Source organism: Myxocyprinus asiaticus, chromosome 47 (assembly GCF_019703515.2).
Source record: "Myxocyprinus asiaticus isolate MX2 ecotype Aquarium Trade chromosome 47, UBuf_Myxa_2, whole genome shotgun sequence".
NCBI classification, from domain to species: domain Eukaryota; kingdom Metazoa; phylum Chordata; class Actinopteri; order Cypriniformes; family Catostomidae; genus Myxocyprinus; species Myxocyprinus asiaticus.
The window spans coordinates 18,785,023-18,811,242 of NC_059390.1; the positions used below are offsets into that span (position 1 = coordinate 18,785,023).

Here is a 26,220-nt window from a genome sequence, read left to right on the forward strand (position 1 = left end):
TAATTCATCTAATTTCATTTTTACTTCACCTTATTTATTTTCTATAATAAACATTTCTATACTTTATATTTATATAAACGCCTTTTATGTTTGTCAATATAATAAATGTTCCAAAAACAATGCAAAAAAAAAGCACAAAAAAAAAATAAATAAAAAAAACACTGTTGAATGTTTATTTTATTTTATTTTATACACTGTCACTTTCTTTTATATTTCCCTTCATCTCCCTAATTTCATATATACCTCACCTTATATATTTTCTTTAATATACTGTATATTTCTATTCTCTATATTTCTATAAATATCTTTTATGGTTTTGCAATATTGTAAATGTTCCAGAAACAAGCCAAAAAAACAAACAAACATTGTTGACTCTTTATTTTATTTTTATTTTATTTTATACACTATCTCTTTCTCTTATCTTCACCTTCATCTCCCTAAAAGAGTTCATTGTAAATGTTCCAAAAACAAGCCAAAAAAAAAAAAAAATGTTGACTTGATTAGAGCAAGCAAGAGGAATGCACGCGCGAAACGCGCACTCCGTGCGTATTGACAGCACGCGCACGTCTCTGTCAGACAGAGGGTTTCGCCATTTTGAATAAACACATGAGCGATTTTTATTTTCTGCTCCCCGTTCTTTGCATTGCTCGAGATAACTCTGCTTAGTACTTTACAGCAGAATAATTGTTTGAAAATAATTAAATAAATAAACGAGAGAGGGGAAAACAACTTTTTTTTTGCGCGCGCGATGGCTCTCGCTCTGTGCAGATAGTTAAGAGGAAAACGGTCTCGTGGCAGCTGCGGGGTTTCAGAGAGCGCGCGCGGGGCAGCAGTAGCGCCACCGCTGCACGAGCCTGACCAGCACTAACCGACAACCAGAACCAGCAGCTCGTCTGCAGACACTCACAGCGGGGGTAAGTTAGAGTGGAAAAACTGCCTACCTGTTTGGATAAATAGCCCACCCCGGGCAGTCTCCCCCTGTTATGCAACGAGCCGTGGTTGTTTATGGATTATTTGGGTGTGAAATGTGCCAGTTTAGTTTCCCCTCAGGTGCAGAAAAACTTCTGAGAGAGATTCGGCTGAAGTTAGCCAGCCGAGGTAGCAAACAAACCAAAAACGTCCCGTAATTTAGCGTTAGAAAATTCCATGCTCTCGTTACACACCCTCTGACCCGCTTAGATTATTAACGAGTGTGTATCTGATTTCTTCCGTTCGAGTTTGTGGCTCTTATAAAAACACGGAAACCCTTTTGTAGCTAATGTTAGCCGCTGATGCTAACGGGGCCCAGTTGTAAACATGCGTCCACATAGATTTTCTGCTTAAACTCTCATTCTGAACTTCAAAATTCCCGTATATGCGGTTTTGATTGAAGTGAATCTTATACGCTCTATGAGGTGGGAAAATGTTCTGGTATGTTATTGACTTTGTAAACACTTGATCCAACTCATGTTGTCATCGTCAGCCACTTGAGTAGTTCAGAAGTCAGTTGATCCTTTGCAGTTTTTTTTACTATTGAGTTGTACAACAGGATCCTGACCATTCAGTGTGATGAATACAATCTCATTTGGAGTTTTGTAATGTGTGAACATCCCCCTGGCGTCAAGGGGTCAGCACATGTTGCTAGATCAACTACTTAAGTAAGTATGCAGCTTCTAGAGACCATGTTCTGCAATCATGGCCAACTTATTTGACCTCAGCTGCTGTCAGAGCAACATCCCTGCTCGTGTCTGCTGTGTGTGTCAGCATGTATTGTTTGGAAATGCTGCATCCTAGTTCTATTTTTGATGGATTGTAGAGCTGAGTTTTGCTTTCCTGTTTAGAGTTTATTGGGAAGTGCTTTGGGTGTTGTTATTGTACTGAGCAGCATATTGTGCCTGTATGCTCCAGATGATACTCTCTGCACGTGCACACAATGATGTCCACATAAGAGGAAACAAGTCCCCATGTCTTTGTGCACAAGTGACCAAAATGTCTGAAGTGCTTCAGCTTGCACAGCTGCAGATCAGTGATAGAGCTTCTTTCCGGTATGGTGTGTTCTCTTTGGTATGCCATCAGATGAAAATGTAATGCTCAAGAAAGCTGTTACCAGGTGCTGTCTTTAGTATGGCATACACACATGATTAATGGCGTAGGTAGGCATCTTGTTTGCGAGAAAATGCAGTGTCAAGTGGCACCTTCTATTTTCACCTTCAAAAGTGGTGAATTTGATATTTTCATTGGGTCTAAGAGCATTAGGCTTGAAATCTGATCGCAAGAGAATTATTCTTTGTTGCATGAACCTCACTAGTGCCATAACTATATGTCAGCATGGGGGTACATTTGAGGAAGAGAGTGTGTATGTGTGTTTGTTCACTGTTGGCAAGGAAATGTCAGTAGTACAAACACTCGTGCGCACAAACTTATAGCTTACATTTCCAGCTCAATCAACAGCATTTGTGGCATAATATAGCTTACCAATTATTTAACAGTTACAATTAACAATTAATTTCGTCCCTCCTTTTCTTTAAAAAAAAGACGTGAAAAAAGTTATATCCAGGTTTACAGCTTTGTTGCCATGATAACATAACACTGCAAAACCCTAAAACGACCATAAAAATTATGATTTAAACAACTTTACTACTTTTTTATTCTGGTAATCAACGTTATGCCACGCATGGTGTCGTTCGAGCTTAACATACTGCACCTGGAATATTCCTTTAATGTTTTTGGACCGGCCTCATTTACTTTAGGGTCCTATGATTTACGCAATTTGGAAAACGTGAATGGAAGCGCGGAATCCAGTCATAAAAATTGAATTAATGGGAAAAAAACGGAACGTCACGGAATTTGACATCAATATCAAATTATTATATATTTTATTTATAAATAGTAAAAATAATATATCAATAGTAATTACATTACATAAGCAATAAAGTGTTTTTTCAGCAGCAGTTCTGTTGTTCACGCGTCAGACACATATTTACACGCATTGGTGGAGGAATAGCTTAAAACGACCTTAGAATTTACATTATACTTGCATTATAGATGGGTTATTCATGTTGGCCTTGTCGTGTGTTTACTGGGGGCTTTTGACACTTGAAGGACTCTGTGGGTACAGTTTACTAAAACATCTGAAAATGTATAACAATCTCATGGTGGTTACTTTTCTCAATTCTTACCTCAGTTTTATTCGGATGGAATAATTTTTAAATGATTTTTGTTTTTGCTGTCTGTCTTCACTGGTCTCAGAACAGTTTGAAATGCACCATATTTTCATCCTAACTCCAAATAAAGCCTCTGAAAGCAACATTTTTCAGCTTTTGGATGAATCCATTGCTTCTCATTGTGATAATGCACAGTAAATAGAAGATTTCTAAGGAAAAATAGCGCTCAAATACACGAGTGTACATTGTGTTTAGCTGCATGGCGTTTCGTAATAAATCACTCAAATGTTAAAAGTGACAAATTGAAAAGTGAAACTATAGACTAATCTTTTGATTCAAACAGATTTCCATGTTTTCCAACATAATTCGGTTTCTTACCAGATGTAGTTTTGTTGGCGGTTCTCCCAAAGACTAGCTCCACTATGATCACAGCCATGTTGTTTTGTCACGTACCTCCGTACGTCAGCCACAGAGATTTCTGAACTGAGATCAGTCGGTTTAGATGAATTTAATGTATGCGTTGCTTATAGCGAAGCAAAAATAGAACATCCATGATGTGTACGCGATCAAAACGAGACTGCCCTGAAGTCCCGCGCTTGCATTGTTGAAAGCTTTGCTTTGTTGATTATAATCAGGAGCAATAGTTTTATCGCATCGCTCGCTTACAGAGACGTGGTTGAATCCTAAGTTCAGCAATATGCAACTTTCTCACTGTGCAAGCTTACACTAGTGTATACACTGTGAGTACATGCGTGCATTTGTTTGTGTATGTGGTGGGGTTCCTTTAGTTTTTTCATTTTTTTTTTTCGTTTCTTATCAGCAGCATTCAACTGTGCGCAGTGTGAAGTGTGCAGCTGACTAGGGCTTGCAAGCATCATGTTGCATAAAGAATATTAATGATTCATGTGAAATCTCAGTACCGGCACTCAGTGTGCCACTGCTGAATGCATATAGGGGAAACTGCACAATCTCACAAGCAAGAGTGCTATTGTACTGACTAAAAATCATCAATGCTTTCATTAATACTGTGATTTCATTATGCAGCATTGTATTTGACCAAAAAAAAAAAAAAAAACTCCAATTGTTTTGTGCAAGCACTTAATTTGATAAAAAAAAATGAATTATGCAGTGGTGTATTGTAAAGTCAGCCCTATACATTGCAAGTAAATTTCGCGCTATGCGAATAAAATATGTCTCTTAATAGCCACTGGTGAGTAAATATTAACATTTCACTTGCCAGTGATTTACTTCTGTAGTGTCGAAGCTCTGAAATCCTTTAACTGAATAAAAAGCAGGCGATTAAGAAGCTGGATTCAGCCTCGTCTTTCCATGCAAGCTGTGTCTCATGAGCGCACAGGAAAACGAGCTTGTCTTTCATTCAGTTGAATTCCGAGCATCATGGACCCGCACCACGGACGTAACCCAGAGCAGGTCTCTTGAGATTGTGTAAAGATGAACCGCTTTTCAAGCACTCTGATACGCACAACATCTTCAGAGGTTTGCGCCAAACTCCCGCAAAAATTGAATGAGGTATAAACTTATTAATAGTGCACGTAAAGCAGTTGCACTATTGGATGGTTTGTTGGATGGTTTGTTTCCTGATATCAAACATCATTCGAACTGAATTTTAGAAGGGGTTTTGATGTGCGTTTTAAAAACCAACATGACACTGAGAGAAACCAGAATGAGTAGCGGGTGTGATCTGCGCTTTTTCTGTCACTGCAGCACAAATGAAGGGAATGGGATGCCTTCAACACTCATGCACACTTGTGTCTTTCAGATTGCACATCCGTGCAACACCCGCACAAACAGCTGCGCGTGTTTGGGTGGGAGGCATGTTTGGAGCGCGGGATGAATCTCATTGAATTTGCTTTGACGGTCGCTCAAGCAAAATTTCGGGCCTCAGAAGCGGATTCAGTGACGTTTTCTTGCGTTCTAGACATGCTTTTCATCTAATGACACGTGCAGCTGTCAGTGAAAAACCATGTATTCCATCATTTTTCTCAGTCTCATGAGAAGCACTGACCACTGATAGACGCGCGCACATGTATATGTACATATATCGACATGCACAATGTACAAACCTTGCAAATCGCTGTTTTCTTCTCGGTATCACATTTTCTAAAGCCAAACCAATTCCACACCACGGAAGACACACATTTTCCTTCATAATCTCCTCTTCTCATTCAAATGAATTTCAGGAAAGAGCAGTCGCTCCGCCTTCCTCCATTTATCTGACAGAGTGTGTAATGTGTGTGTGTTATGTGCTGTACACATTTCTCGTGTGGCAGTTTTGCATTACCGAGATAGAGACAATAATCCAAACTGTATACCGATTGGCAGATTTCTACCAGTTTATCATGCCCCCTAAGACCAGGCCACCTTCTTTCATTGCTCCATGGTCCAGTTCTGACGCTCACTTGCCCATTGTAGGCGCTTTCGGTGGTGGACACGAGTCAGCATGGGCACTCTGACCGGTCTGCGGCTAAGCAGGCCCATACGCAGCAAGCTGCGATGCACTGTGTATTCTGACACCTTTCTATCTATCATGGCCAGCATTAAGTTTTTCAGCAATTTGTGCTACAATAGCTCTTCTGTTGGATTGGACCAGATGGGCTAGGCTTCGCTCCCCACACGCATTGGTGAGCCCCGGGCGCCCATGACCCTGTCGCCGGTTCACCGGTTGTCCTTCCTTGGACCACTTTTGGTAGGTACTAACCACTGCATACCGGGAACACCCCACAAGACCTGCTGTTTTGGAGATGCTCTGACCCAGTCGTCTAGCCATAACAACTTGGTCCTTGTCAAAGTTACTCAGATCCTTACGCTTGCCTATTTTTCCTGCTTCCAACACATGAAATTCAAGAACTGACTGTTCACTTGCTGCCTAATATATCCCACCCCTTGACAGGTGCCATTGTAACGAGATAATGAATGTTATTCACTTCCTGTCAGTGGTTTTAATGTTGTGGCTGATCAGTGTATTTTTACCATTGCATAATATATTATATAATGTTATATTATAATATCTATACAGGTTGGCTGGGTTACAAAACAAACAAGAGAAGAAAAAAAAAACTGTGTTAAAATGTAATGTAAATGTAATGGACCAAGACAAAACCTGAAAAATAAGACACATATTTTAGTTATTTAGAAATATTTTGATAATTAAAATATCATTTTAATTATTTTAAAATGTGTACTTTTATATTTGATTGTCATTCATATGTTTTTGAAGCCTGAAAAGGAATTCATATACCCATATTTTATTATATGGCCAGAGCTAAATTTCTATAAATTACTTTGTTGTCTACATGAAGCACAAATAGTAACAGTTGTATGACAATTAATCATCATATTCGTTGAGAGACCAAAAATAGGCAATTAAACGACATATTCGCAATTATTTGTTTGACAATTAATTGTCAGCCAAATTTCATAATCGTGAAAGCCCTAATTTTTATAATAATTCTAACCGTGTGAATTTTTGGTTAAAAATGTGTATGAAATTTCAGACCGTGACAACAGATTTTATCATTATTAAAAATGCAATTTCGTGACATCATATAAATTGATAGAATGTGAAATTTGTACGTTTTTAAACAACTAAAATGTATTTAAAATGACAAGGCGAAATATAAAATGTACAATATACAATATTGTGTGAAGTCATATATATGAATAGGCCCCCTTTCTCGGATTGCTTAATATCTTTTTCATTTGCATTACACTTTCATGTCGCCAAAAGTCTGGCGAGTAAAAACAAAAATGTGCTAGCCAATGGAGATTCTTTCTCCCAACATGACAGTTGAGGGTTGAAAGTATTTTTTTTGTTTTTTCATTTGATTTGAGCTACATGAATTCATTTGATTAGACCGTTTTTTCATAAAACAGTGTTGTTCAGCTTAAAATAAAAAATTGAAAAAATAAAATGTAAAACAAAGAATTTGGGAAAAAATAAAATGGACTTCATAGGGCCCTACTGTAACCAAATTATCATTCTTTTTTTAACAACCAGACGAGTCAAAATAATTTTTTTGGTTATAATCAACATTATTCCACAAATACCGTCGATTGAGCTTAACTTGTATTGAACCCGGAACATTCTTTGAAGATTTTCATCTTGCAGTGCTGTACAGAGTGTATTGTATATTTCATGGTACCCAGAGAATGTGATGCTTTGCATTATATGTTTATACATTATTAATTTGTCATACTTTGTGCTGTGCACCATTTGCAGACACATTGGCTTGTCACATTGGTCGAAGTGTTTCTCACACTACCTGCATTAATTTATGAAAGCACAACTTTGCACTTTCACATTCTTGTTTCATTTCCACAGTGTCAGTTCTTCTGAGGTGTGTATTCGAGGAGGGCCTGGTGGGAAGTTGACCTCATGCAGATTGATGCTAGGTCATTCTGTGCTGTCTGCATTCTGCCACTCAAATGCCTGTCTGTCTGTGGAGGAGGTGTAACTAAGGATTCACACGTTTCATCAGCTGGTAAAAATATATTTATTTAACAAATGCTAGAAATGTTCATGGGTTTTTGTGTGAAATATATCGCCCTGGGTGTGATGCGTGGGTACCAGTCATCCTGTGGAAAATGTCTACTTTACTTGCTTTGTTCATGACCAGAGTTGTTAGAAAATCGAACAGCCAAGGTAATTTCAATCAGCAATGAAAGAAAGAATTGTTGCACCTATTTTTCCAGTTGTTTCATGTTTTGTGGGATGAGTGGGATGTATAAGTTGGATGCTTTAAAGGACCATCAATTATTTTTGTCTCCTTCCTCGATCTTCTATTCTCCAGATTCTCTTTCATCTGTTAGTTTTACTTGCTGTGTCTATTCTTCATTCTTTCCAGGCTCCCACTCCATCTTTTTTTCCCTCCACTCTTCCCTCATCTCTCATTCACTTTGATAATAGAAGATTGCTCTGGCATTATGCATCCATGCCACTAGGTGTCAGTATAAATTGAAGAGGACTTCCAGCACAACTTAAAAAACATAACTGAGTGCACCTTTAAATAATTTCGAAAATAATTCTCTTGTATGCCCTATCATGATTTTTAATGCATTTCTCTTCAGGTCTGTGCTTCCTGCTACAGCCACCACCATCATGTTCTGGAAGTTTGACTTGAACAACACCTCCCATATCGACCAGCTGCTGGATCGGGAGGGTGTGACTCTGAGAGAGTTGATGGAAGAGGAGGATGTCCTGCAGGAGTGCAAAGCACAGAATCGCAAGCTCCTGCTTTTCCTCTCCAAGGATCACTGCATGCAGGAGCTGGTTACCCTCATCACAGAGGAGCCCCCTGCTGATCTGGAGGAGAAAACACGCTTCAAGTAAGAGAGAGAGAATGGCACATGGTTTTACACATCACTTTCGAGGTCACTTTTAAAGCTGTTTTGTGAGTGAGCTCATTGTATTGAATAAATTCCCTGTGTTAAAGGAGGAAAAAAAAGTCACCCAAAAATGAAAATTCAGCCATCATTTACACATCCTCATGTTGTTATGTAAACGTATGATTTTCTATCCTCCACAGAAAATGAAAGGCGATGTTTGGCAGAATGTGTAGCCACATTTTCTTACATTGCATCTTTTCGCATCCATGCAATTAAAGTGAAAGGTGACTGAGGCTAAAGTTCTGCTAAAATTGTCCTTTTGTGTTCCTTTGAAGAAACTAAGTCTTATGGGTTTGGAACAACATTAGTGTGAGTAAATGATGACAGATTTTTTTATTTTGGGGTGAACTATATTTAAGTGTATTTTATTAGGAAATACCATCATTGCAAGTTCCTTGAATCCTCTGAGTAAATACACCTGGCAGTAATAACGTGCTACCGACTTCTACTGAGAATTGTTAAATTATGACTGTAGGGGATAAGTGCTGTTCACTGGCAGCTCTGCATACTTGGAGCTCCTAGATACAGGAGTGCTATAAACATTCAGGTAAAAACCTTCAAGTTTGCAGAAGAGCAGATTATTTAGGAAAGCATGGACAATACTGATAAGTTGCATTTTAAAGTGACAGAGGAAGAGGAACAGGAAAAGATAAGTAATTGTTTAAAAGGTCCTGTGTAACATTACACCTGCAGAACATTCTGCTACCCTTGCACTACAACAGAATTGCTGTGTTTGCACCATAAATATGAGAAATACAGTCATGATTTGAAAGGCTGAAATGTCCTCATCAGTTTTTGCACTCTGTGTTGGGACCATATGGTGAGAGAGAATGAGAGAGATTACGACTCATTTGAAAACTAAAATAATTTGGTTGGTGGCGTGTAGGAGGCAGGCAGAATCATTTGTCTTGAAATGAGCAAGCAGATGTGCTTTTCTCTTTCCAAGTGAAACGTTGTTGCATTGAATGAGTGAAATGTGTTCTTTAACAACATCTCAGTCAAATAAACAGTTCTGTCGGATCCAGATTTTTGACATGGTAATATTTTTGTCAAATGCAGAAGCCTACAATATGATGTATGCCACTGAAACAGAGCGTATTACCCTGCAGACTGTATCATTTGTGTCATTAATTTTCCCTGTAACACTAGCACTGAGTTGACCAGAGTTTATTTTAGTGGTATCTAAGTGACAAAGATGATCAATAGTGCTACAGAGCAACTATCTGTAACATCTGAAATGCTTTTGCTGAAAACCCCAGAAGTTAGCTTTGTTTGTAAAGTCAAAGGCCAAGTCACCATAGAAGCCTTTGGTTTGTTGTTGTTACTGCTTGGAGTTCCACAACTTATAAATTAGAACTGTCGCAAATATAGACTTTTTGTCTGGTTCTGTTTTTTCCAGGTTTCCAAATATTGCATGTGAGCTCCTGACCTCTGATGTTTCTCTTATCAATGATAAGCTGGGTGGAGATGAATCCCTAATGGAGAAGCTCTACCACTTTCTGGAGCAGGAGCCACCCCTTAATCCCCTGCTGGCCTCCTTCTTCAGCAAGACCATTGGCAACTTGATTGCACGCAAAACAGACCAGGTATGCACACTTGATCTTGCACTAGAGCACATGTTGTACAAAGCAGATCTCATGCAAAACAAATCAGGAGTGTACATCACCTGTGAAATGCTGGACTATGAGGAATATAGAATTCAGAGAAGTCTCAGTCTCTCACAGTGACCATAAAGTCATTAAAGGTGTGATTTGAGAGATGAAAAATCCAGATCAATAGAAAGCATTATGATCTCTTAAGCAGTGTTCACACTGACATCAATTTTCAAGCAACACCGTGACTTGCAGTCATTCATTTTTAATGAGAGTCGGTGATTTCCAGTGATATGAGCAGCAATGCGTCAAAGTTGAGCAGCGGTTAACAGTGAAAAAGCAGCAAAAAAATGCATTGACTTCATTAAGACTGCAGACACCGATCCACCCACTTATACTATTGGATGCTGCTGTTGATTAGCAGACTTCGAGGCTGTAGTTGCTGTATTTTCAGTTAGTGAAATAATTGTTGGTTGGTTGTTTTTGTCGTCCTGCAGGTAATCTCTTTCCTAAGGAAAAAACACAACTTTATCAGTCTGGTGCTGAATCACATTGATGCCTCGGCCATGATGGACCTATTGCTGCGCCTCATCAGCTGTGTAGAGCCTGCCCCGTTAAGAATGGAGGTCCTTAAAGTAAGCACCGTTATACCTTCTATAAATGGACAGTATGGAACTTGTTGCTCTCTGTTTATTAATGGTGCTGTCAGTGGTTGCTGATTGTCCTGGCAGTATTCTCTGACACTAAAAGCAATGTTGTGTTGACACCGTATTGGACAAGTAAACAGTAGAGGTTCATGTTGGAGAAAGAATTGCCATTGGCTAGTAAATTTTTGTTTTTACTCACCAGACTTTTGACGACATGAAAGCATAATGCAAATGAAAAAGATATTCAGCAAACCGAGAAAGGGGGCCTATTCATATATATGACTTTACACAATATTGTATATTGTACATTTTATTTTTATATTTCGCCATATCATTTTAATTACATTTTAGCTGTTTAAAAACGTACAACTTGATTGATTTTACCTTTAAGAAATGTTACACAAGACATTCGGACTTTGACCCCCATTTGGTCTGATTGCTATTTGTTACCCTCCAAGGCTTGGCTGAATCCTCACTCATCAAAGTCATTACAGAGCTGTGATTCTAATATGTTATAATGATGTAAATGTGTGTTTTTGCAGTGGTTGAATGAAGAGAGGCTCGTCCAGAGACTTACAGAACTCATGCACACAGGGAGAGATGAAGAGGTACAAAAATCACTCTTTCCAATTAACTTTTCACCTCCACCTCACATGATTTCAATTGTATATTAAAGTAAAAAAAACAAAACAATTGAATTACAAGAGTAATAACGCACTATGGCATTATTTCCGAATTATTTTTCTGCAGAGACAATCTAATGCATCCCAGACTCTTTGTGACATCATCCGTCTCAGTCGAGACCAGGCCAATCAGCTGTCAGAGGTCACAGATCCAGACCCCTTACTCACTGTCTTGGAGTCGTAAGTGTCTAATCTGATCATCTATAATCAGAGATGGTCTCAAAGACACTGTGGTGGGCCACGTGTAAAGATCTGCTTACTCAATAGTGAGCGCATATGGAGTTTGTTTATCTGATGTAATCATTATTTTTGTATCTCATCATCTTTTTGGGGGGTTTTTTAGACAAGAGAATGTGGCAGAGCTTTTAAAGAACATGTTTGAAGGGGAGAGGACTGAAGCATCTGTCGTCAATGGAACGCAAGTGCTTCTTACGCTACTGGAGTCACGGAGGCCAGGGTGAGTTCATCTGTGCTAGGGCACAATTAAAATAAACATAAAAAATAAACATCAAAATAACAGCCTTACTTGGACTCGACCTTGCTTCGACATTCATCTGTTCCCGTGTGTCTCATTTGGTTAGGCTGGAGGGTCTGATGGACCTGTATTCTCAGGGATGTGAAAGGTCTTACACTGTCAACAGCAGTATTTTACGTGCTATTGAGCCTCGTCTAAAGGACTTCCAGCAGCTCCTACTGAACCCTCCTACGGTATCATTTCAGAATTTCAGAATTCAAGGCTTTTGAAGGGTTTGTTCAAACATACTGGCCTGATTCTGTTCATTTATTGAATACACAAGACAAAGCAAGTATGTTGGCTGTTAGGTTTGTGACCCAGCTTAGCCTATAGGTTTACAAATAGCTTAGTTTGGAGCACAGGTGACACTAGTTCTGTTCCAATTCCTGTTGAGCTCCCTTGCTGTCTACTGCCTACATATACATAACTCTAAGCCAGCTTCTAACCAAAATGGAATTTCGTAAGTGACTGATCTGGAATGCTTTTCATAGGCAGCAACTCAAATAACGATCTACACATGAAGTGCCTTGGAGACTAGACTTGCAAATAATTCCTTCTCAGTTTTTGCATCTGGAGAGAGTCTATTATGTCCTATAATGCTGTCTATGTAGGCAGCTTACTAGGTTTGGAACAGAGCCACTGTCTCAACATTTACCGACAGTGTTTTGTGGTGTTTTGCTAAGAGTGGCTGCCCTTTAACAATATGTCAATCTCCCTCCCTGTCCTGTGGAGCAGAGAAGTGCAATACTCACTACGCTGGGCGTTCTGGAGCAGCCCCTGGGGAATGCCCGCCTTCATGTGGCCAGACTGGTGGCTTCTCTGCTGCAGACTTGCGATCTCAGCATCTGCCAAGAGATCTGCAGACTCAACACCATGGACCTGCTGTTGGTAATTCACTTACTTACACACACACACACACACACACACACTCACACACACGCACACAATGAATACTGCAGACTCAACACCATAGACTCACTCACACATAGTGATCCTATTTTCCAACACCTTTTATTTCGTTCTCACTTCCTCTCCCACTCTATGCTTGCAGGATTTGTTCTTTAAATACACTTGGAATAATTTCTTGCACTTGCAAGTTGAGCTGTGTGTGGTGTCCATTCTGAACCACTCTGCCCACGCGGACTTCCAAAACCCAGGCCTTCAAAACCACAATGAGAGGCCAGCTATGGGCACAGGCAGCCAGTCGGAGGAGGGAACACCTGGGCAAAACTGCAACTCAGATCCAGAAACCACACCCATTCAAGATGCTCTTGTCGCCAATGTAGGTCTTTAAGTGAATTGGTGCGATTTGTCTTTTCACTCATGACCTATGTTTTTCAGCACCGTCTGTCAGAAGAGCTTAGAGGAAACGGATATTGGGCCATTTTACTGTTGCATACTGATGCAAGCATCACTATTACTATTGCTAATACCAGGGTGAGGGATTTGAACAAACCCTTAGTCCAAAGTATAAAAATGTATGCATAACTGCACTATTATTGCTATGGACATGAATAAAACGTCCTTTTCTAATCAATCAGACTTTTAGTTTTTGCCTGCCAGATAATAAAACAGGCAAAAATATCCCATTAACTTATTTTGGAGGAACCCAAGTCATATCTAAGGACTAGAATATCATAGAGACTTTAGGGTGTGCTCTCTTGACTTGGGTCAGCAAGCTACCACAGAGACATGTTAAACAAACACTAAGAACACATTAACAACCACATATAAATGCCCTGGCAACCACTCATAACACCTTAGCATTGTGGCAGTGAATTTTGCACAAGCAAACATGACTCAATCACGTTTTCTGCAGAAAATAAAAAAATCTAATCAAGTGTCATTCTTGTTCTCTGCACTGATACTTTTTTGAATCATCACATTTTTTCATTTCCGTCCTGTTATCTACACTGTCTTTGTGTTTCCTGTTGTTAAGGTGACTAATGGCTCTCTGTTTTCCCCAGCTCTTCCAGCATTGCCAACTGGTGCAAAGGATTCTAGATGCCTGGGAGGAAAACGACAAAATCCAGTAAGAGCCTCTCATCTGTTTTGTGTCAGTGATTTATATACAGTGTCTCTCACACATGTGTGACCCGTGTAGCTGATCCCCAGTTCATCATTACATCATTCGGATTGTTGGAGGTCTGTTTGTTTCTGTTGTTGGTTGAATGTTGTTTCTTTTCTTCATCTCCAGGGCTGAAGGGGGCAGACGGAGGGGAAACATGGGTCACTTGACAAGAATAGCAAACACTGTGGTTCAGAACCTGGAGAAAGGGCTGGCTCACTCCCAAATGAATGATCTAATAAAAGGTTTGTAGTGCTAGAAGAATCATGGCTGACCATGGCTAAAGGTGTGTGTGTTTCTGTGTGTGTGTTTTTATCGAGTTGTTAATGTGCTTGTCCATCTACAGAGCTGTCAGAGGACTGCAGAGGTCGCTGGGAGAGTTTTGTGGGTGAGACTCTGAGAGAGACCAACAGGAGAAACACAGTGGATTTGGTGAGGGAAAAGCATAACATTCATACATTTTATTCCATTGGACAGTACAAGCAATATACAATACAATAGTCAGTGTAATGCTACAACCCCAATTCCAAAAAAGTTGGGACAGTATGAAAAATGCTTAATAAAACAAAAAGGAGTGATTTGTAAATTATATTTACCATTTGCTATATTGAAAGCACTACAACTAAACATTATATGATGTTTTACCTTTTATTTTATTTAATTTTTTAAAATGTACAGTAATTTCAAATCAGATGATTGCAACATGCTCCAAAAAAGTTGGGACAGTCGAGTGTTTGCCACTGAAACAACACAAGTTTAGAAAGTGGAATTTCCCCCATTCATCCATTGTGCACATCTTCAGCTGTACAATGTACGAGGCCTTCAATTGTACCTGCCATATTATGAGCTTCATAATGAGCCACACATTCTCAACTGGAGACAGGTCAGGACTGCGGGCAGGCCAATCTAGCACTCCCACTCTCTGCTTACGCAGCCATTCACTTGTAGTCCATGCAGTATGCGTTTTGAAGTTGTCCTGCTGGAAAATGCAGGGACGTCCCTGGAAAAGACAGTGCTGGATGGCAGTGTATGTTGCTCCAAAATTTGTACATACATTTCTGCATTAATGGTGCCCTCACAGATGTGTGAGTTTCCTGTGCCATGGGCACTGACACACCCCTGGCCCATACAGACTCTGACTTTTGGACCTGACGCTGATAACAGCTTGGATGGTCCTTTTCCTCTTTGGCCCAGAGAACATGATGGCTGTGTTTTTCAATAACTATGGACTCGTATAAAAAAAAAATGTGGACTTGTCGGATCAAAAAACACGGTTCCACTGTTCTACTTTCCATCTCAGATGAGATTGAGCACAGAGAAGTCGGACAGTGTTGATGTATGGATTCTGCTTTGCATAGTGAAGTGTTAACTTGCATCTGTGGATGCAGCGTCGAGTAGTGTTGACTAACAGAGGTTTACTTAAGTAATCCCAAGCTCATGTTCATGATATCCATTACAGATCAGAGCATGTGAGCGAAGCGGTGTGACACGTCGCTCAATAACCCGCACACGCATGGCCCAAGCAGACAATCTTTTCTACTTTAAAGTTTGTTTGAGTCGTTTATGGCAATAATGAAAACATGGACTGGTACCAGGAAAAAATATTGCAGGTAAAATTGAAATTCGTAATTGTTTTTCAGTTGTCTCCATGGAATGATTATACTGTAGATTTGATACCTTAATAGGTTTCTGATTTAATGCTATCGGACTTTGGGTCTGTAAATTAAAATGAGCAATTTCTCATCCTAATTTTGTGTTCAGTTTTAAAGGGTGTATTAAGTTATCCAGAAGAGGCCAGTGAATGGTTTTCTCTTTTTCAGCGTTGTTGCTTTATTAATATTCCCTACAATTTTATATGTACGAATCATATGCAATCTAAAGGACTGTGGTTATTTATATAATAATTATTATATTAGTAGATACCAAGTGCCCCCTTTGTTTTCCTTCATATTTTTAAAGCAGCATTAAGTGAATCTGGACTTTATATGCATCAAACGATCATGTCTTGTGCATGTGCTCTATATATGTAAAGCAAGGTTTAACCATTTATATTTAACAAATAAAAAATATTTGTCCTGCATAAAGTGAGATTTTGTCTAATATATATATTAGATGAAATCATGTTTAATTACCCCAAAACAAGTAAAAATTATTTAATTCACAAATTACACTGCCTTCGTTTAAGATTTTTTTTTTCTTCTAATTTACAATCATTTTTAGCTTTTTTTTTCTCTGTGCATGAATGCAGCAAGCGATGTTGAAGATGTTATCTGCAACCATAAATCTAGAGTCAGTGTTGTACGTTTCGCTTAACATTAAGGTGTGGATTTGGCTTTGGGAAACTGACCAGCGGTTATGTGCCACTTTATCCCGAAGCAGAAATCGAAAGCAACAAGCGGTCGATTAAGAGAGATAATTCCGCTATGAAATTCTCTATGCAAGAGCAGAAATCTTTACTAATCAAATGCTCAATTGTACAACGGAGGCATGAAAGCAGAATGCTGCACCTGCAAATTAGGACACACTGATCTGCAAGATCATACATGTTTATTGGTTTTGATGCAGGTATTTTTTTGTGTGTTCGCCAGGATTCAAGAAAAAATGCATTGCCAATATGCAGTATTATTAAGCTTACATATTCAGTTGAAGGTGCTCTAACGTTCGCAACTCTGCAGAACCGGGCCTGCATCTAGCTGCCAAAACAATAAGATACCTTACTTCTCTATTAATTTATTATCAAATAGTAGTGTAGCCTACTAGCTCACCTTTTGCTGCACTAACATGTTCGCATAGCACATCCTCGTGCTCTCTGGCAATGTGACGCGTACGATTCCAAAAGGAATAGTTGCTAATTCTCACGGTCTCTCCACACTCCCTTTCGATTTCCTCATTCTTAACTTTGATTTATACTTTGCATTTATTTAGGCTATGTAAAGGTTCCAACAGGAAGGAAGCGGGTTGGCAGTCCAGGTAAATCAGCTTTTATTCAAGCGTTCAGCTTCATAAACAAAGAGCAGGCTTTTCAGCTTCATGCAACACTAAACAGGCTTTCGTATACGGACGTGGCTTTTAAGCATCACGCAACTCTCTCTGCCTCACTGGCGTACTCGTAGGCCTTTTCAAGCCCATCTCCGTTGTCACTGTAACGAGAAACAGGTGTTACGCATCATTAATCACCAGGTGATGGTCCTTACCTCTTCCTCTCGCCACAGTGACAGACACACGACCACGTCCGGCTCCACAGGCTATAAGGTTTGCAGCTTCACTAAAACAATGTTTGAGCTCCATAACCTCAGGCCTATAGCTTATTTTGCAGACTCCCAAACCAGCATATCACGAAGCGCATACTGGGTTGAGCGAGCGGCACTGAGCGGCCTGAGAGAGCGGAATGGAATCTTCAAAATGGCGCTCTGCTCAGGTGGAATAATCACCGCTCCACTCAACGCTCTCCTCATATGCTCTGTTACAGATGAATGACGTTTTTTAAGATAGTGACGCCCAAGAGATCGAAGATCATGCGCATTCAGAAGTGGTTTTCATCTTGCCCTTTACGCACCGAGATTTGACCAGATTCCTTGAATCTTTTAACTATGTTGTGCACTGTAGAGGGTGAAATGCCCAAAATCCTTCCAATTTGTCTTTGGGGAACATTGTTCTCAAAGTGCTGGATTATTTGCTGAAGCATCTGTTGGCAAATTGGCAAGTCTCGAATGATCATTGCTCTTGAAGGACTAGGCTGTTTTTAGAAGCTACCTATAAACACAATTGCCTCACCTGTTTAACATCTCCTGTTTCACATCACCTTATTTCAACTCGTCAAATTGTTATTAGTCTTAAATTGCCCCTGTCTCAACTTTTTTGGAGCGTGTTGCAATCATCAGATTTGAAATTACTGTACATTAAAAAAAAACAATGAAATTCACAAGGTAAAACATCATATAATGTTTAGTTGTTGTGCTTTCAATATAGCAAAGGGTGAATATAATTTACAAATCACTCCTTTTTGTTTTTATTAGCATTTTCATACTGTCCCAACTTTTTTGGAATTGGGGTTGCAAATTATTGACTTCGGTCACGACATTTCTTTCAAAACTTGAATGAATTTTATTTTAAATTTTGCGTTGATTAACTTTTAAATAGATGTCATATACATAGCTTTTCATATGGATTAATGCTGATTTTCTCTGATTGGTTCTCATCCTGTGTTCCAGGTGAGCACCCATAACTTGCACTCATCTAGTGAAGATGATGACATGGAGAGTCCCTTCCCCAATGATCTGTCCATCCAGCAGGTGAGAAACGGCAATCTTTTCATGGAAATGTATGCAAAAAATGTTCCTACTCCATGAAAGATAATGATAAAATAAGATATCTCACCGATCACTGTGACAGCTCTAGATTCTGTAAACGGCAAACAAAAATGTGTCTGCGGGCTACAGTCACTGACGCTTTCTGCCTGTCAATCATTTTACGTGTTGTTCACAACCGTTTTAACTCATATGGCAACTTTGGAGTGTGGGGCTTTGGAAAGAGATAGCGTGGCTAATTCAGTGGCTCAGTCTCGTGGAAGTAGAACGGCTAAAATCGCTTAAAGCTCCTTACCGATTTTACCGATTAATCTGTGCTGATAGTTGCTTTCTGGAACTATCGGTTATCTGCAAAAATGTATGCTGATAGTTGTGATAGGTTTATATATATATATATATATATATATATATATATATATATATATATACACACACACACACACACACTGGTGGCCAAAATTTTGAATAATGTACAGATTCTGCTCTTATGGAAAGAAACTGGTACTTTTATTTACCAAAGTGGCATTCAGCTGATCACAATGTATAGTCAGGACATTAATAATGTGAAAAATTACTATTACAATTTGAAAAAAATTCCAGAACTTCTTAAACTACTTCAAAGTGTTCTCATCAAAAAATCCTCCATGTGCAGCAATGACAGCTTTGCAGATCCTTGGCATTCTAGCTGTCAGTTTGTCCAGATACTCAGGTGACATTTCACCCCACACTTCCTGTAGCACTTGCCATAGATGTGGCTGTCTTGTCGGGCACTTCTCACGCACCTTACAGTCTAGCTGATCCCACAAAAGCTCAACGGGGTTAAGATCCATAACACTCTTCCAATTATCTGTTGTCCAATGTCTGTGTTTCTTTGCCCACTCTAACCTTTTCTTTTTGTTTTTCTGTTTCAAAAGTGTCTTTTTCTTTGCAATTCTTCCCATAAGGCCTGCACCCCTGAGTCTTCTCTTTACTGTTGTACATGAAACTGGTGTTGAGCGGGTAGAATTCAATGAAGCTGTCAGCTGAGGACATGTGAGGTGTCTATTTCTCAAACTAGAGACTCTCTTGTTTTAGTCGTACATCTGGCCTTCCACATCTCTTTCTGTCCTTGTTAGAGCCTGTTGTCCTTTGTCTTTGAAGACTGTAGTGTACACCTTTGTATGAAATCTTCAGTTTGGCAATTTCAAGCATTGTATAGCCTTAATTCCTCAAAACAATGATTGACTGATGAGTTTCTAGAGAAAGCTGTTTCTTTTTTGCCATTTTTGACCTAATATTGACCTTAAGACTTGCCAGTCTATTGCATACTGTGGCAACTCAAAAACAAACACAAAGACAATGTTAAGCTTCATTTAACGAACCCTGTCTTAGGTCAGTAAGATCACTATTTTAAGAATGTGAAATGTCAGAATAATAGTAGAATTATTTATTTCAGCTTTTATTTCTTTCATCACATTCCCAGTGGGTCAGAAGTTTACATACACTTTGTTAGTATTTGGTAGCATTGCCTTTAAATTGTTTAACTTGGGTCAAAACATTTTGGGTAGACTTCCACAAGCTTCTCACAATAAGTTGCTGGAATTTTGGCCCGTTCCTCCAGACAGAACTGGTGTAACTGAGTCAGGTTTGTAGGCCTCCTTGCTCGCACATGCTTTTTTCAGTTCTGCCCACAAATTGTATATCGGATTGAGGTCAGGGCTTTGTGATGGCCTCTCCAATACCTTGACTTTGTTGTTCTTAAGCCATTTTGCCACAACTTTGGAGGTAGGATTGGGATTGTCCATTTGGAAGACCCATTTGCGACCGAGCTTTAACTTCCTGGCTGATGTCTTGAGATGTTTCTTCAATTAAAAGTGAAACAATCTGTGTGTAAACAATTGTTGGAAACATTACTTGTGTCATGCACAAATTAGATGTCCTAAACGACTTGCCAAAACTTCAAGTGTGTGTGTGTGTCTATATATATATATATAAAATAAACCTTATTCATCATTAAACTTCATCTGGTGAAATATATAGGATAGAAAAATCTTAAATTTATAAATGCTGTAATATAGAGCATTGTAAGTCTCAATTTCAATATAAGAGTCCCTTGAGTGTTTTGGGCTTGTTAATAGTTGAAAGTTCATCATTATGCACCAAATCTTTCTTTTTTTTCTGGTTATTATTGGGATTTTGGTTGCACAAGAAACAGCATCTGGGATTTTATTCATTTTGGACTCTTGTAGCATCTATGTCTGGGCTTGTTATAGTAAGCAAAGACTAAGAAATGTTTTTGCATTCTATAAATCGATTTTTAAAACTATCGGCCGATTAATTGGTTATCTGCCTTTTCCACGCCCTTAGTAATCGGTACCGGTAAAATCCACTATTGGTTGACCTCTAATTTAAAGTATTAAGCTTGTTCATTGGTTTTCTTGCAGGCTTTCTCAGATTACCAGATTCAGCAGATGACTGCCAACTTTGTTGATCAGTTTGGCTTCAACGATGAGGAGTTCAGTGAACATGATGAAAACATCAAGTGAGTGTTAAATGTGTTGTGCAGTCCCATTATTTATGTGTATGAAGTCTTTAAATGTTTCTTAGATCAATGTAAAGAGACTGTGACTGCAGAAAATTGTTGACGTACTCATTTTCATCATTTTTTATTATATTTTCCTTGATATTTCTAAGTGTTGAAGACTTTGTGTGGTGGATATTGATAGTGATGAACTAAATAGAAAGAGATGCAGAGCCTAATCCTTCCTGTAATACTCGCATCCTCTTTCAATGTCTTTCAGTGCTGCATTTGATCGAATTGCTGAAATAAACTTCAATATAGACGCAGATGATCATAGTGTAAGTGATTTGTATCACTTGAAATACCATCTGTTATTTGAACCACCAAAGGATAGATCACACAAATATGAAATTTCTGTTATCGTTTACGCATCCTAATGTTGTTCCAAACCCATGTTACTTTCTTGTATGGAACACAAAAGGAGATATTAGGCACAATAATAGCCTGTCACCATTCACTTTCATTTTATGGAAAAAAGATGCAAAGTGAATAGTGACAGAGACTGAACATTCGATCCAATATTTCATTTTGTGTTCCACAGAGGAAAGAAAGTCAAATGGGTTTGGAACAACATGAAGGTGAGTAAAAGATGGCAGAATTTTCATTTTTGGGTGAACTATCCCTTTAACCCTGCTTTTATAGTTTGTTTTGATTCATTATTTGGGTCGCTGTGTTCCTTTAGGCCAATGCTGTGGCTTTTGAGGCGTGTTGTAAAGAGAGAATACAGCAGTTTGATGACTGTGAGGAAGAGGAGGATATCTGGGATGAAAAAGAAATCAACTATGCAACAAAAATAAAATCCAGATCAAGGTACACAACTGCTGATGTGCATTAGGAAGTAGATTGTGTTCTCTTGTTTATTTGTTTAAATTACCTTTATTCAGGAGCACAAAGATGTCACATGACATGCATGAATTATTTTATTTTTTTCCAGGTTTGGGGTGTCTCTTTATTCAGACAGCTCGCCCAAGAGTGCCATGAGGAATGGAGGTGGAGGCCGCAGGTCGGCCTCTAAGGAAGAGGACACTGAGGGAGATTCCAGTCCTCTCTCCACACATACACCAGCCGGCAGGACTCCAGAGTCCCCACAAAGTACGTGATACAAAGTAGCGCCCATAACTTGAAACAGAATCTTTCGTATTAATTAATTGAACGTGTGTGTGTGTGTGTGTGTGTGTTGTACACAGACCAAGGCTGGAGGGCAAGTTTTGGCAAGACAGAGGGCAGCTCTTCTAGTTCCTGGGGTGGCTCCCCTCAGCAGGATGGTGAGGGCCAGCAGGAGACAGGCTGGGCCACCTTCACAGAGTTCCAGCCTTTCAGCAGGTAAAGGATCTTGGATTCAGGTGTAAAATGATGCACATTGCTCTGCTTTGGGATGTTTAATGAAAATGAGCAGTGTATTATGGTTTATGTGGCATATCTGCTTATATATTGATTTCTCCACAACAGCACAGAGTCCAGCCAAACTGAGGGACAGCCTCAACAAGGCCAAGAGAAGAACTGTGAGTGTTCACTGTTTGCATGTGTCTGATTATTAACTCTGTTAATAGACAACTTGGGAAGAAATCACACTGATGTCATGGAAGAACACATCAACTCAACCAGACTCGCCAACACAGTTTTCACAATCCCACATTTACCTGATGTGAATTACAAACAAGGTTAAACGTTTGAAGCTCAAGTGTTTTGGACTTAAAAAAGCCTTGATGGCTACAACACACAGCACAGACTTAACTCCCATGTTTTGATGACATCTTGAAGCTTACAACATATCCTTCATCAGATTTCCCTTTTTATTTCTACATCATGCATTTGAAATAGCTTTGGCATTCCTGTTCTCCAATTTGGCTTGTGGAAAGACTTGCTGAAAGGTTGTGTCTTCCACTCAGTGGCTGATGGTGGTTCGTCTACAAGAGAGTGGGGGGCAAGTCCTGAGCAGAAAGTTCCACTGGTGGCTTCAGACAGCAGCTCGTCTGGAGGCTCAGAAAGTGAAGAGGGCCTTGGAGAGAATAAGACCGAAGACTCCCCTAAAACAGCTGCCAACCAGACAACACCACCCACAAGGTAAGAACACTTAATGTAGTTTCAAAAAGGATAATTTCAAATGTGGCTGTAAGCTTGTCCAGACAAAAAAAGGGAGAGGAGATTCTTCTATAAATTTCATAGGATATAATCTTTCCATTTCAACTGTTTGTGGTGGAAAGAATTGTAGTGTGGTAATTTAGTGATGCTGTCTAGCCAGATAGTGCTCTTGTGTACTGTTAATGTTAGCAAGCCAGAGTGGTGTGATTTTGTTCCTTTGAGTCAGTTCTTTTGAATTCAATCTAAATGGTTCATTGCTGAATCAATCTGAATCGAAATTTGTTATCACGGAAAAGTCATGGATTTTTATTGGCCCAAAAGTGTGGGAGCCCTGTTTTTAATAATCTGTCATTTACCATATTTTCTGATGTTTACCCTTTCTTTAAGTAGTTGGTGGTAATATTTTGTGCTCGTCCCTTTGCAGGGAAGTGTCTACTGAAGATCTGGAGAAGCTCAGCATCACAGACAGAGTTGAAAATAGCAGCAAGTCTTCAGCACCTACAGAAGACTCAGACACCACTGTGACGGAGATGAGGTAAAACAGGAAGTGTTTCTATTTGTATATGCTGTTATGGCACACTTTTACATAGTGGCAGCCAAAGCTGATATCATACGATAGATAAAAAAAAAACCTCTGCCTCTCTCTCTCTCTCTCTGTTTCTCTTCAGAGTTGAGGCACCTTCTTCAGCTGAGATCACACCTAATGGACCGGTCTGAAAGCTCTGGATAAGAGCCTTACCCAGTTCTGGGCCGACCTACTCTCCGCCTCTTCCATTCTGAACCCCCAAACCTCAATACCACTTTTGGTGTTTAATTAAAGAATGCTGCCATGTTATTGGTCCTGGACACTGCCAATCAGCCCATCATTGGAGGAAGAACCGAGGGGCATGTAACACAAACCAGTAACCAGTACAGTGCTCAGAGGTGTTAGTCTTTTAATCCTTTCAATTTTGTATGAGATATGCACAGTTTTAAATGTAGCAGTGACCGTGTGATTACAGGATCTGTCAGGATTTTTTTTTCTTGGTTTGTCTCCCTCCCTCAATTTTTTCTGGATTATTTTTCGCTCGCAGCCTTGGATGGTAGAAAACGGGAATGTGAAGGCCCTATTTGGAAAGCACAGGCTCATCATTCATGGCATAACATCATTACATCCTCATGCCAAATCAAAAACCTTGTTGCCTGATAACCACCTCTGCAACATTTTACTGTACGTTAAAGCACAACTGAAGTTTGCTGTAATGCTTGTCACTTTTCTGCACCGGTCACCGCCCTGCCAAGGTTTTTTTTTTTTTTTTTTTTTTTTACAAACAGATTATTATGGCCTAACTCATGAAATTATGTATTTTAATGTTCTGAAGTGCTTTGGGGGAGGTTGAAGACATTTTTTCCAAGTTGGAGTTGATATTTCAGCTTTGAGATGGTGTCCATGTTGGCACTTGTGCAATAATGTTTAGCCAATTAATTTAAATTTCAGACTCATTCGGTAACTATACGTTAATGTGAGGGTGTGCCTGTTTGTATTATTTAGGCTCTTGTTTTTCATTGCATGCAAAGCGTTATTTATCTTAACTGTTTCTCCGACGTTTTAGCTAGTTTGTCAAGACCTTCTGATTGTATTGAATTCCATTCATCCATTGTTTTCTCCCCTCAGATCAACCAGACAGTATCTACCTAGTTATATTTCTAGTCTATTTTCTGCTTTTCCTAAATGGAATCATGTGTTTTAAGCAAAAAGCTAAAAGTAATCATAGTACCCTTTGCCAGTTAAGGAATCCTTCAAAATCCCTGTAAGAGGACAGAAGGGTTCGCCTCTAAAAAGCAAACAGGCTTTTTTTGTCTGTTTTTAAATGTCAGAAATAACTGAAACCCCCCCCCCCCCCAGAATGCCAAACAGTTCTGCCCCAACACCCTACAGGATAGTGTTATGCATCATCAGACTTCTTTTTATCAGAACCCTCGCTTACATGCTTTCAGAACTTTCTGGTAGCTCTTGTGGAAATACTATGATCCACCTCTTGTATTATTTGTATGAACATCATGTGATTTATTTTCCTACAGGATTTTTCTCTCCAGTTCTTATCACTTAATTCTCACATATCATATCTCTGCAATTTTACGATGGTACCAAATCTTGTTGGATTATTGCAGGATTGGGATGTTGCATTATTTATTTGGCACTTAATTGAGGTGTTAGTGTGAAGACCTGGTCTCCCATTATGCATTGGAACACCATGAGTGTTTGCTCTTCTATGTCTCTCTGCCTCTGGGGTGTCAATCCTCAATTGACTCTGCTTCTTATATCTATGACATGTTCAAATAGGTTTGTTTCCAAAGCCAAAAGTATGTATTTGCCCTTTTTTTTTTTTGTTTGTTTAAAAAAAAAAAAAAAATCTTATTTTTAACTTTAACCAATATTATTTTACAAAATGTAGAGATTCTAATTTATGTGATCTTCAGCAACCAAAATATTGCTTTGTTCAATTCTGTTTCTGTGTCTGGACTGTTTCTCTACATGATTAATTAACAGACGAGTCTCTGTTATACAGCTGTAAGGTCAAGCAGATGATGGTTGAATCATTTTAAAAAAGCTGCATAATGTTTTCCCTTTTTCAATTTTATCTTTTAACCAATTCCTTAAATATATGGTGTACTTAGTGCTACTATTGGGTGAAGAAATAGGCTTCTCAGTGTTCCTTCTAAAAATGAATGTATAGGTACAGTACGGTTTGACCCTATAGCTCAGCACACTAAAGAGTTTTATTTGCAAGACCGTTCATTTGAGAAAGCAGCACTCAAATCTTAGTTGCTGCAGCTTTAAAAAAAAAAAAAAAAAGAATCTGAAGTTCTCAAATTCTCAACTTCATTTTGAAAAGCGACATTTTATGGATTTAATTTATGTTTTCGAGACTTAATAGTGGTAAAATGTGTGTGTATATATATATATTGCAGATTTTATGAAGCACCCAAAAACTGAGATACGAAAGATATATTTTTCCAGTGTGACCGGTATTTATCAAAAATGGTATAAAAGTAGTTCTCAGCCAAACATTAACATTTGTATAGACTGGGTCTGTACATTATATTGTTGCCTACATCAGTGCTTATTTTGCTATGTTCAGAATTGAATAAATCTGTTATTGAAATGATTCTTATTCAGGGCATTACGACGGCAAGGCATTTATAAAAGGGGGTCATTCAAACTCAACTTCACCATC

General features: G+C 39.0%; 1 protein-coding gene across 1 annotated transcript; it reads left to right on the top strand.

Moving 5' to 3' along the window:
* The first annotated feature begins 503 nt into the window (after positions 1-503).
* LOC127436757 (serine/threonine-protein phosphatase 6 regulatory subunit 2-like) lies at positions 504-25,491 on the top strand. The gene is made up of 24 exons (XM_051691103.1): positions 504-914; positions 7,486-7,645; positions 8,232-8,489; positions 9,949-10,135; positions 10,639-10,776; positions 11,331-11,396; positions 11,539-11,651; positions 11,815-11,928; positions 12,053-12,179; positions 12,721-12,873; positions 13,037-13,267; positions 13,953-14,017; positions 14,183-14,298; positions 14,400-14,485; positions 18,265-18,345; positions 20,784-20,881; positions 21,141-21,198; positions 21,603-21,730; positions 21,855-22,012; positions 22,108-22,243; positions 22,370-22,422; positions 22,810-22,984; positions 23,427-23,537; positions 23,671-25,491. The coding sequence occupies exons 3-24, from the start codon at positions 8,263-8,265 to the stop codon at positions 23,717-23,719; spliced, it is 2,670 nt and encodes an 889-aa protein (XP_051547063.1). The 5' UTR covers positions 504-914; positions 7,486-7,645; positions 8,232-8,262; the 3' UTR covers positions 23,720-25,491.
* The last annotated feature ends 729 nt before the right edge of the window (positions 25,492-26,220 follow it).